General features: G+C 46.3%; 1 protein-coding gene and 2 non-coding genes across 3 annotated transcripts; 1 reads left to right on the top strand and 2 right to left on the bottom strand.

Moving 5' to 3' along the window:
- Window positions 1–1,052: 1,052 nt before the first annotated feature.
- LOC125689829 (gallinacin-11) lies at window positions 1,053–3,270 on the bottom strand. The gene is made up of 3 exons (XM_048937505.1): window positions 3,213–3,270; window positions 2,148–2,276; window positions 1,053–1,180 (listed from the first exon to the last, which is right to left on the bottom strand). Exons 1-3 carry the CDS (start codon window positions 3,268–3,270, stop codon window positions 1,053–1,055), a joined length of 315 nt encoding a protein of 104 aa, XP_048793462.1.
- An 8,265-nt stretch (window positions 3,271–11,535) lies between these two features.
- TRNAW-CCA (transfer RNA tryptophan (anticodon CCA)) lies at window positions 11,536–11,607 on the top strand. The gene has a single exon. It is a non-coding gene; the product is annotated as a tRNA-Trp (tRNA).
- A 393-nt stretch (window positions 11,608–12,000) lies between these two features.
- Window positions 12,001–12,073, bottom strand: TRNAR-ACG (transfer RNA arginine (anticodon ACG)). The gene has a single exon. It is a non-coding gene; the product is annotated as a tRNA-Arg (tRNA).
- Window positions 12,074–12,674: the final 601 nt, after the last annotated feature.

The following is a 12,674-nucleotide window of genomic DNA, read 5'->3' as shown; positions in this document are numbered from 1 at the left end:
ATTCCCTTGTGAGAGATGTTGCTGTGGCTGAGTTTCACTCTCTGAAGCATATATAGGCCGTGAATTTTAAAACAATTTATTCGAACATTGATGCAAAGACAAATAAATCAAGAGCTGACACTAAACTGGAAACGCTTGGGCTCTCAGCCAGTCAGGAAAGATGAACCATATGAACAGCATGGAATGGGTTTGGGATATTCCCTCCAGCCGAAGAAACCCACAAGCTGCATCTATACGAAGCAGAAAATGGACAACACTCAAAGAAATCACAGCTCTCTCCTACCACACCCACTTTTTTAATGGAAGGAAAAGATGCTGCCTCATTTTTACTGACGCAGCACTAAGCACAGAGGCTTTGCTTTGGAATTAAGATGGAACGATCTTACAGAATTTTCTAAACAATAGTTCCATCTACAAAGATGAATGAACATGATAAGATAGTGCCAATAAATAATATAAAGAAGATCGAGTTTTCATCTGCCCTCACAGCTCCGCACACCAGGCTGTGACAGCCACAAACACGTTGGCTCTTTGCATGCACACCTGCTGACGTAGGTGACCTTCTGAGAGGTGCTGAGATTCCCCACAACTCACTCTTTTGTGGCAAAGGGCTCAGGAAGGGGGGGCACAGCGTTTCCCAAGATTAGCCTTAGAGCATGAGCACTGAGAGCAAAGAGTGTGTCTCGAAGGAAGACATCAGCTGGAGATCTCCAACCAGGACAGACCACCTGATGGGACAGACAGAAGAGGGAGGTGAAGTTTGGAGTGGGAGGGGATGTGTTTTCCAAGGGTTTAACAGCAGTGTTTCTGTGCATTTCTATGTGTGCCTGTGAGACCTTCTGCCTCTCCCTGTGTATATATGGGACTGTTACAGTGCTAATTTAATGTTTATTGCCTTTGTTGTGTAGATTAAAAAAGCATGTCACCTCTAATGAATTGCAAACTTGCTATGTTGAGAAAGTCGGGCAGCTTCTCTGCAACACTGCAAGAAAGCTTCTTTGTTTTCTTGCCCGTGCATTTCTGTGGCATTCTGCAATTCTGCAAGGTCTGCATTATATTTCTTTGCAGCACTTCCATTTTTTTAGAGGGCAAAGTCCCAGCTGTTCTTGCAGACATCTGATTTTTGGAGATACACAATGGCCTCCCTCCTCTTGACAATTATGGAAGTCTGATGTAGTGTCTGAAATGGAAAGGGTTGAAGTTAAAACAGGAAACATAATTACACCACCGTCTGAATCACTGGTACACACCTATACAGAAAGTATTGTGAAGGGTTCATAGTCCTCAAAAGCAAAGGCATGAAGAAGCAATATGGGGTTATTTGGAGCACTTCTGTAAGAGGAGGAATTTGTGACACATCACCTTGAAAAGGAAACTGAAGGAGGGATATTATATAGCTATGAAGATGGCTGCACAAGGACCATTCGTTTCAACTGCTGCACAGAATGAAATGAGACAAGTGCTTTTCAGAGATAGAGAAGAAATACCAAATTTCAGGGGGGAAAAATCAGTGAGGACTTTTACACACAAGGATATCTAGATCTAAAAGCTGCCAATTCATGAAAGCCAAGAGAGTATCTGAGAAATGGTAATTATATTGTTGTGGAGTTCATGATATCCATTTCACATACACAGGCTGTACAGAAGCATCTGATTCTGGCTGAGGTCAGATACAGGATGCTGGATGAACTTTGGCTCAGATTAGCACACCTGGCTATTAATCGTGTGCAGATATACAGGCATTAACTGATTGTTGAGGAGCTCCAAAAGGAAGCAGGTCCATCAAGGACTGGAAGGAAGTGAAGTGGTGCCTGTTAAACATATCACAGTGGATGCACTCAGCAGTCCTCCAGCAGACAGAGGATACTGGGAATAAATATGGATGAAAGCATATTCTGTGGGGGGCACAATTTTTGTGTTCTTTCACCAAATCGCTGCTCTGTGGGAAACAGAACACTGGGCTTTATGCTAACATGATATAGCAACCATGTTGTTGGGCTCCACGCTGCCCTTAGCACAGGGACAGCCAGATCCACCTGTGTAGATGAAAGGAGAGGTCTTGGACCATTTGGGGACACAGGGAGATTGTTTTGCTGACTTCAATATTCTCCCCTCCAGACATTGCTTGCCTGGGTTCCCACACATACCTACACAGCAGGTTTTCTGACGCCAAGAGCAAGTTCCAAATGCAGCAAATGGTTTGGGGCAGACTTTGGAACGGATGCAGTACCCGTGGTAGCCAACACAACGTGAGGTGTCTCTGGGCAAGCTGAGACCTACAGGAAGAATTGGATTCCCAGTTGTGCTGCAGGATCAGTCCATGTCTCATGATCTTCCTCCTGCTGAAACCCCGTGGGCCCCTATTAGGGGTGTGACACAAAGACCCCCCAAAGCACAAGACAGTTTGTCCAAAAGTTTTGAGAATGCTCATGGACCTCGCAGGACTCCAAAGAAGGACTTTGTACAACTGGAGAAAAACAACGCCTGTTGAGTTTCTGAACATATCCTACTCTCTGCACATCATGCACATCACCATAAGTTCCAGGGCTGCAATGCTGCAGGCTGGTCATGGGAGGGAGAGCAATGTGCTTGCATGCCCTGAGCTGTCCCTGTAACTTCACCAAAATTAAATGTTGGGATCTGGTCCAGTTAACCACTGAGAAAATATTTATCTGATTTCTTCCTTTTTGAAAGCCTTATCCTAAGATGGGGAGCTTCATGAGGCATGGAGAAAAGTTAGGCTAAAAGCACAATCAGTAAATGAATGCAATTGAAGGTCTGGGGAAGGGTGTCAGCATATTTGGAGAGCTTAAGTAAACTTCACTGGGGCAGTTCAGCTTGAGTAATGCAAGGGAGTACCTCTACTCCTCTGCTACAGTTCCCCAGTGAAAAGACTGGTGACCTGGGTTATGAAGAAGCATTTCCATGGTGCCTTCTTGTAGCACTGCCACACAATGGAATAAAAAAACTTCACAGAGTTTGAAGGAGACCAGCATGTTGTAGTGGCATCTCTAGGAATGCTCTGCTTGACGACTGGTCATTTGGGGCTGGTCATTTTTCACTTCAGTTTCTGGACTAAGGAATCACCGCTAATGAAAGGAGCTGATTAACACAGGGAAATACAGTCTGTACCATTACACAACTTGTGCCCTCTATGCAACAAGATTCACTGTTTCATACAGGCAGACCCTAGCATGGGTGTTGCTCCTTACCTGGAAGAGCCTGGAGGAGGAAGAGGAGCAGAGCCATGAGGCAGGAGAGGAGATTCATGGTAGAAGATCTCAGCCGCAGCGTGGAGACAGGGTGACAACACCAGAAACCTGGAACAAGGGAGCAAGGAGCACTCTTGTTTTTATAGAGCTTTGGGAACAAACCAGGCTGTCCAGGGAACTTTGGCAGTGGGGAATGTGGAAGGCAGGCCATGGAGTAACGAGTACAGCTTGACCGCTGCACACGGCTAAGCCTGAACAATGACAGAGGGTCACAAAAGCCAGCACAGAGGTAACTGTACCTCCTCACCATGCCTCCAGGAGGGCTGCTTCTCAAAACCGACCCAACCCAAGAGCCTCGTTACTGAACTTCAATTTGTTAATTGCTAATGGGCCACGTGGAGAAAATGAGCCGTTGTTTCGGTAGGGGAGAAAGCGTCTGGGAATGACATTGGGTTGTTGGTGATGCTGAGCATAAGAGAGGGCCCAAGGTGCTGCTGCAGTGTTTGCTGTCTTCATTTATTGGTGCGTGAACAAACTAAACAACCAGATTTCTCTCTGAAGGCATTGGTTGGTTGATAAAATCACAGAATCACAGGGGTTGGAAGGGACCTCTGGAGATCACCTAGTCCAACCCCCCACTAAAGCAGGTTCCCTAGGGTAGGCTACTGTGGACTTCATTCAGTTGCCCAAACATATAGGCCTAACTCCTCTGTGATGCTCTGGAGTTTCCAAGTCATCTTACAGGAGACATAGGACCTTGGGGCCAACCTGCACATAACTACAACCCAATGCCATTCCTGTGGCCCTGGACACCTGCGTGTGGTCAGTCGATCGAAGCCCAGTGGTGCTGGTCAGTGCAAGGCTCAGACAAACTCAGACACCAAGACGTAGGAGTCTACAATGGGTGTGTCTACATATCAGTCAAATGTTTAATTAGTGCTTCTAGGACTGAAATTACATGATTGGCTACACTGGGAGCTTAGGGGCCATGTTTACAGCAGTTTGTGCTATAGCTACCTGTACACTTAGCTGGTCAAATACAGAACTAAGAGTATCTGCTGTTCTTCAAAGATGACATAGGGATCCCATATCCTAGCTACAGAGCTGTCAGAAAAGAAAAAAATAAAGTATTAATGCCTTCTTATCCAACAGCATCACACGAAACAGCACTGAAAAATCTTTCTGCTCTACCAACTGCTACAGCAGTGTAATTTCAGCTAATGTAAGCTGCGTCCACACCTTGCTCTGGTGTAACAAAAAACACATTTATTTGTGAAGAGCAAGCCTACCCCTAATTATTGTGCTTGGTACCTCACTTCCAGTATTTGAATCAACGTGGATTTTAACACTCAGCTCTTGTTACACTCCTTTCCTTGAATAGAAAGTGTTCCCCTTGTCAGAATTTCTTTATTTGCTGTATCTGCAGTTGATAAAGTGGGATTTTTTCTCCTCAGACCCCCATAGAAGCAACCCAAACTAAATGGATGAACACCAGGAGTCAGATACGGAAGAATAATTCTTTTATTGAGGAATCATGAAAGAGCCTAAGAGGAAAACAGAAATGGTTTGGTGCTTAGAATGCAGATCCTTTTTCATTTCTTTACTGTTTGGGAACAAACGCTATTGCTCTGTATTTCTTACAGCATTTGCATGCATTAAAGAGGCATCCCCCACCCCAGTCATCATTTACAGGGCAGTAGATTCTGCAAGCACCTGGGCCTGTGTGCACATTGGAGAGCATCATAGACATTCTTGCAGCCTGCACATGGCAAACATCGTGTACTGCGACAAAAGGGGGTAGGTATGAAATGTTATCAGATGAATGAGTTAATGGCCAGGCTGCCTGCAAGTCATGTACGAGTAATGTACAAGTAATGTTCAAGTAAGATACAGATGGAGTTTCGTGCATATTTCAGTCATATTTCATGACTCATTGACCTGGAAAACAGAAATGGGTTGAGTTTGGACCGAAGTGAGCTGGGACTTCCCCAACTTGTTGCTATGGATTTGTCACTGGGAGAAAAAAAAAGAATTTATTTCTCTTAATATCAAAATTTCTCCACTCTGCAGGACATAAAGGAAATAATATATATATATATATATTTCCAGAACTGTTTAACAAATATAACAAATGTCTGTGAGTAATTTGTAGTTTTCTCTCAGAACTTTGGGGACAAACTGTTGAAAACTTTGAACAAGCTGCTGATTATTATTTCTCAACTAAGAAAGGACCCTGGGACCACTGTAGGATGGCTAATGACCTGAGGCCCATGGATGTTATGGACAGCGATAGGACAGATGGATTGAAAACTCTCTTCTCTTAATTTTGTATGTAGTTTTAGCCTCTTCTGGAGCACACCATGATGTCTTTTCTCATGGAATACTCCAGGTACTTCACTATCCCCTACTAGCACCAAGCTTAGCCATATGAGGATTGCTGGGGAGAGCAAGGCATGGGCCCTGTGTTTGTAAAAGCAACATGAAAATCACACAAAATTTCCATAAAATTAGCCCCATGAAGTTGCCATAAACTCACTTTTCACCAGGAGGAGCGGGCTACGTGGCCCTGCAAAAATCCATAATTGCTGCTAATTGCCCTGCTAATAACCTCAGTCAGCCTGGGGACCCTGGAAAGCCCTCTTCACCTCACAGTGGCAGATGACAAGGGAGGTAAATAGAGTCACGTACATGATCGTAGAACCTAGAAGCATGGAATGGCCTGGGTTGAAAAGGGCCACAAATGTTCATCCAGTTCCAACCCCCTGCTGTGTGCAGGTCACCAACCAGCAGCCCAGGCTGCCCAGAGCCACATCCAGCCTGGCCTTGAATGCCTGCAGGGATGGGGCATCCACAGCCTCCTTGGGCAACCTGTTCCAGTGCCTCACCACCCTCTGGGGGAAAAATGATGATGGGCTGTCAGGAGTGTCATAGAGTATCATCCTTCTCATTCATCCCTTACACCACCACAACCAGGCCCAAATCCCATACCCTGTAGCTCCTCCACCCTCGTGGAGGATGCTTCCTACCTGGCAAACCAAATCCACCTCAGACAGTGATCTCCAGGCTGCAGCTGGAAGGACAGACATTGCCACAGGCTACGTCTCCTGGATCCTGCACTGGCTCATTTTGCTTTCAAACATTTTGGAAAACATGCAGATGGTTATTTAACTTGGTGAGGTCAAGCCAGCACAGATCACTGGTCATTGCCACCTCCACTCACACGTCACACAGAGCAAGCATCTGAACATCAGAATATGAAAGTACCAGGAAGAACTTCTCCCTCAGAAGTGAAGATTGATCTTACTATTCTTCTCATGTAGTTTTGATCTGAATGTGTTGTACATCTCATGGAAAACCCATGTGTCAGTTGAAACGCACCCACCTGGAATTCTGGGGAAAGCTCATTTGGTTTTGTCACTCATGTGGAAATTGCTGGAAGGTCTTCCAGAATAGACTCAGTGTGCACCACTGTTGTCCCACACCTCAAGTCCTCAAATGGCAGAACCTTTCTCCAAGAACAAGGCATTACAGCAGTATGCAGCCAACTGGATTGGTTCATGCTCTGGGTGCCAGGTCTTGGTTTTCATGGAGCTTACTGTATTATTAAAATCACAGAATCACAGAATCACAGAACTGTAGGGGTTGGAAGGGACCTCCAGAGATCATCGAGTCCAACCCCCTGCCAAAGCAGGTTCCCTACACCAGGTAAGGAATAGCATTCCAAAATAGCATCAGCTACTTACAAATAAAGACTAGATTAAAGAATAAATCAGATTAAAGAATAGATTAGTGTTGCAGGTTCCTACGGCTGCTGCCTGAAGCCACTGTTCAACACCTGGATACCCATGGTGTTCTCTTCAACAGAACCAAACACTTTAGGGATGCTCATAAGCTAGAAACAAGCTTGCCCACTCTGCTCCAATAAATGTTGTCACTTTCTACTTCTCTGTTGACAAACGAAATGGGGGTTGTTTTCCAAAACACCTTTCACAAGACAGAATGGAGTCCTCTATTTCCTTTGTCTGCAGATGGGATGCCCACTACTCCTGATTTCTTTCTTTGGAGACCCAGCAATGCATCGCAGGTCCTATGGCAGCATCAGGGAGGCACATGAGGGGCAGATCATCCATTTGCAGACTTAGAGAGCAGCACTCCTAGTTTCACAGGTGTGCAAAGAGCATAGAACAAGTGATTCATGACAGCTTTCTTGAGAATCCATCCCTACAGAACTCGAGTCATTCTGCCAATAATATATTAAAACTGTCACTTATTCGAGCCTGTTTCTGTATTTATTGATGTTGTTCCGACCCAGTGACCTCGGTGCCAACATTATAAACGTTCCCCCCAGCCCATGTGCATTGTTTTCTGCCTTTCTGGTTCCTTTGTTGGCTTTTCCTTCCAGATTTGCAGGTGCCATTGTGTCTGCCAGGCAGCCATGCGACAGGAGCACTGTCTATCTCCATTTTCATACATTCCAGAGAAAAGAAGGAAACGAAGGCACTGACAGGGAAATGACAACTCTCCCAAGCTCCAGCTGAAGCCAAGGGGAATATCTCAGCTCTCAGACAAGATCCAACTTAGTTCTTCATCAGACTAAAGCAGGAACTCAGCTTTCTAATACTTGTACCTTGGGTGTGTTAATAACCTGCTGGAAGAGGAGTGCTTTTCCAATAACCTAGCATTCAGAATCCTTCCCTATCATTTCCAGCCTTTGCACGTGAATGCTCTCACTGTCAGACTGTAAGATTTGCTACAGTCGTGATCCCTTTCAAATTATGACCATAAATGTCACCCTAGGGAAAACAAATGAACCGTGCTTTGATTTTGGATGAAATTCATTTTGGTAAAGGTTTCTCTCCATAGTCCCTGTTGCTTGTACACATCAGCTGCCCAGACTCAGAGGTGACAAATTGCGACTGTGTGCAGGGGAAGTGATGTATGGAGGTGTTTGTAACAGCTTTGACCACAGCTTACACTGTGAAAACGGTTTCTAGTCCTCCTTGGTCCCCAAGACCGTGTAAACACTGAATCCTCTGTTCTCATTCACTGATGGGTTGGCAGTTGGGCTAGATGGCTTTATTGGCCTTTTCCAACCTTAATGATTCTATGATTCTATAATCCTTGGTGCCTCTGCCCTCAGGAACTTTCACTGCTTGTTGCTTTCCTCTTCTCCCACTTTGTTCCAGGTAGGAAAGACATTTGTACAGACACATACACCCAGTGCTTGCACCTCTGCACTAACTATAAAGGGGAATGCAGAACGGTGGTTCAAATGAAGGCTTCTGTGCTGTCAGCCTCCAAAGGCAGTACAGTGAAACTCAGCCCAGCTGTCTAATTTAGCATCATCTTGTTTTCCTTGGAGTCAACAGAGACACAGACTTCAACCCAGCCCTCAGGTATGTGTCTGTGCTATGTGAGATAAGCAGTCTTTGGTAAAGGCTTGTTCCTTTTTCTTAATCTGGGGAACACAGATAAGCCCTTCAGTGATCATTCTGCTGTGGAGCTGCTCTTGCTAATCTAACTTTCCACACCAATGCAAACAGCCCATGTAACAGCATCCCTGCTCACCTCTCCCAGTCACCTCAGCTAAATCTATAAAGGCCACAGGCAGAAAAACATACTGCATCAACCCCCAAACTTATATGCAAAATCACTTCTGATGGGAGCATGGGAAGCACTAAGTATGTATTTATAGTTGTTCCCAGAAGCTGCCTTCATCTCTGGTGCAATTGGCAGGGAAGAACTGTGTATCAGTGATCAGTACCCATCAACTTCCCAGGAGAGTTTCAGGTTGGATACTAGGAACAATTTCTTCTCATAAAGAGCAGCGGTGCCGTGGCACAGCTGCCCAGGGAGGTGGTGGGGTTCAATGGGTGATGTGGCACTGAGGGACGTGGGCAGTGGGCACGGTGGGGGTGGGTGAGGTTGAGCTGGGTGATCTTAGAGGACTTTTCCAACCTGAATGGCTCTATGGTTCTGTGACTGTGATTATTATTATTGTTACGAGATGAGAACAGTGACACCCAATGGAATGAGTTCTCCTAAAGCTGCAGGAGGTTTACTGTGGGAAAGTGCTCCAGTGCTGCAGCCAACTGCCCAGCCTTGCCAGCCACAGGCACCTCCACCAGGCACCTCTGCTTATGAAATCACCATGGTGGCTCCTGAGAAGTGCCTGCCGGGTGGGTGCAAGTCCTGGAAAAAGGATATGCTGAAGAAGAAGGCAGTCAGTAATGAGGGAGAAGCTTCTACCCTTGAATGAAATGTCATTCAATGTCCTCTAGACAAATTCAGAAAATTGTGTATTATCCCATGGACATTCACAGCATTTGGAAGTGTGAGGAAGGGGAGGAAGCATGAGATGGGAGGATTTCTCATTTGTTTTAAGCTTAAATTCAGTGGCTATGGGATAGTTCTGAAGAAGCCTGGGACACTACAATTTTGGGAACCAGCTGCTTTCCCCAGCTGCTAATAAAGGTTTGCATTCTAGCAGTGTAAACAAGCAGAATTTGGCTGCAGCTGAGGTTAAATACTTCTCAAACTATCTGATAAGGTGACCTTGTTTGTAATGTTTTAAGGGATTTTTAAGGGTGTTGAGTGGGAAGCTGGATATTCTTGTGATAAATCTGAAAAAGTTGGTACTCTGTCATATCAATATCACGCCTACATCAGTGTATTCTATTTAAATATGAAGCTGGTAAGGTCAAGTATCCAAAAATACCTCCTGCATCTCTTCAAGACGTGTTATGCCCCCAGTGTTGTGTCAGGAGTCTAACACACGAACACAGCCCTGTGTGGAGGGATTTGCAGCATGGCCTAGGGATGACTGATCACTCAGCACAGCGTATCCTCTGCAGCTTGCGAGCCCACGAGCTCCTGGCTCCCTCTGGTGGGAATGGCTAGGTGGGAAAGGCTGGCAAAGCCTCTTTTCTCCATCTTCAGCATTGCTAATTCAAGAGAAGGCGTGTGATGACTTTTAAAGGGTCTGGAGAGCAGGGAAGATGTTTGCTTTCTGACACTGAGCTCTAGGGAGTGAACTCCCTGCATTCAGGATAAGTATATAACTGTAATGTGAACTTTCTTGTAACTTTATATAAACTTTATCTAACATGCAATTGTAGGAAATCTGTAACTGTGGTGCTATTGGGAGCTCTGCTGCCTGGTGCACAGGTATGCACCTTCCTCCTAGGCACATTTCTAAAGCAGATCCCAGCCCTGCAGTGCTTCACTCTCATCAGTGTCTTCTATAGTCAGAGAACAGTTACAGGATGATGGCACTATTATTTGACACTAAGCCAAACGAGAGCAATGAGAAATGATGTGGGGTGAGATGGAAGTGCAACGAAGCAAAAGTGGGATGGAAAGGAGTGGGAAACATCACTCTTTGAAAGAAAGAGGGAATGGGAATGGGAAGGATGGAGGTGATGCTATCCAGATAGCATTCGTGAGAGAGATGTAGCACCAGCTGTATTTGAGACAATTGGTTTGCGACCTGGTTTAGGGAACCTGCTTTGGCAGGGGGTTGGACTCGATGATCTCTAGAGGTCCCTTCCAACCCCTACAATTCTGTGATTCTGTGATTCTGTAATTGCCCAATGAATTTCTGATAAAGATGTTTTCCTTGGTGGAATACATGACAAAGAAAGAAAACAAGCCAGAGGCAGGGAAAAGCCCAAGCCTAGAAGCCCACCACTTCAAGAGAAACCCCAGGGCAGCCTGAACCCCATCTCTCTCACTACAGTCAGGTTTGGGCAGGATTACACCAAATCAGGAAAGAGCCAGCCTCGAGGTCAGCTGTGTTGCCCATTGCACCGTTCGCCCCAGCCTCCTTCCAGCCTGGAGCCTACATGGCCCCCAGCACATTCTTCCTCTGGCATGGGCATGGCACTGGGGAGGAAGAAGGGAGGTTTCACCTCCTTTCTGACACCTGGTAGGTGTACCAGCCCCAGTGTAGCCTGTTATGGAACAGATGAGCAAGGTAAGATGCTGTAACACCAGCTCACCTGCTGGCATTCAGCAGACAAGGGAAATGGTAGCACGAAGAACGGAGAACCATGAACTCAGTCCACACCACAGCTCCCAGAAGACTTGCATAGAGAGATGCATCTCACAGGTGTATCAGAGTCCTCCCTTTGATTACCATGCAAGCTTCTTCTAGCAATTTGGACTTCACAGGAGAGCACAAGATCAATCAGAGACACAAGGGCAGAAGCACCTTTCTGCAGGGATGCATGGGCACTCCACCACTGGTCGCCTTGGAGAAGATGTGCACCATCATGACCATGAGCCACAACAGATATTAGCCATGAACTCAGCCCACCACCCTGACCTCGTGGCGCAAGGGCAGCGCGTCTGACTCCAGATCAGAAGGTTATGTGTTCAAATCACATCGGGGTCACACGTGGGGCAAAACTCTGCTCAGTTCTTTTGCCTCTGCTTTTCTGATGGTCTCCCTGCATTTGGGGGGGCGTTCTGGCAAACCTTTACAGCTGAGGAACCTGGACCTACCTGGGGCGGTTCTTGCATGGAAGTGTAACGGGGCAGGTGCACATCAGAGGTCAATGTTAATGATATTGCTGTTAGACATCTTCACTAAATTACTCAGTGATAGGATGGGGTGAAACCTGAGTCCACAAATGACACCAGTGGGGTCAAACACCGTTCAGAGTGACCTGGAGTTCAGCAAAAGAAAATGTAGCATCGTTCAGCTGGGATGGAAAAATCCCACGCAGCACTGCAGCAAGACCTTTGTGGAGAGAACAAGCAGGTGCCCCGAGAAGATTAAAAGTGTCGAGCCAGGCAGGAGTCGAACCTGCAATCTCCTGATCCGTAGTCAGGCGCGTTATCCATTGCGCCACTGGCCCTGGCCCCCTGTGAGCCCTGGGGGCTTCCATCACTGCATGGCATTGGGTGGGATGTAGATAAGGAACAATGATGATCCCAACTGTGCTTGTCCTGACCATGCTGTCGGGAAATGAGGATTTTTTTTCTGTCTATACAAGCATCTGGGCCACTGCTGGATCATGGGGATGTGTTCACATCTAGCGTGATCCCATGACTGCACTGGAAGCTGAAGTTTTGTTTTCATTGCCCTCCATTCTGCTGGCTGAAGGTACATGAGGGCGAGGTCAAACCTCTCTATTAGTGATAAAGGTGTGGTCATTTGTCGTGGTGATCTGGGCTCCAGCTCTGCTGCCGTTGGGGTGCCCAGCTGTGTGACAAGCACAGGCCATTGTCCTTTGTGCCACTGGCCCCTCAGCAGCCTGGTGCCTCCCAGTGGGCTTCTTGTATCCTTCATTCTGTAAAACATCCTCTGTGCCCATCACGCAGACCTTCAGCAACATCCAAAGCAATACCAAGGGGTGAGAAACATCAACTGGACTTATGACCACTGTCCACAGCCCACCAACAGTCATCCAGCCACTTTGCCAGCTGCCTTGTGATTGAGCCCCATAGGGGGTTCTG

The sequence above is a fragment of the Lagopus muta genome, chromosome 2, assembly GCF_023343835.1.
Source record: "Lagopus muta isolate bLagMut1 chromosome 2, bLagMut1 primary, whole genome shotgun sequence".
NCBI classification, from domain to species: domain Eukaryota; kingdom Metazoa; phylum Chordata; class Aves; order Galliformes; family Phasianidae; genus Lagopus; species Lagopus muta.
This window is presented reverse-complemented; position numbering and strand designations above follow the sequence as displayed.

Bases quoted from the DNA above. Each gene is read 5' to 3' on its own strand.
- LOC125689829 (XM_048937505.1), bottom strand. From the start codon at position 3,270: ATGAATCTCCTCTCCTGCCTCATGGCTCTGCTCCTCTTCCTCCTCCAG. The intron at 2,277-3,212 runs GTAAGGAGCAAC...TTCTTCCTGTAG, and splicing joins CCTCCTCCAGGCTCTTCCAG to GTCTCAGCTTGCCCAGAGAC. The intron at 1,181-2,147 runs GTATGTGTGGGA...TTTCCATTTCAG, and splicing joins TCAGAAAACCTGCTGTGTAG to ACACTACATCAGACTTCCAT.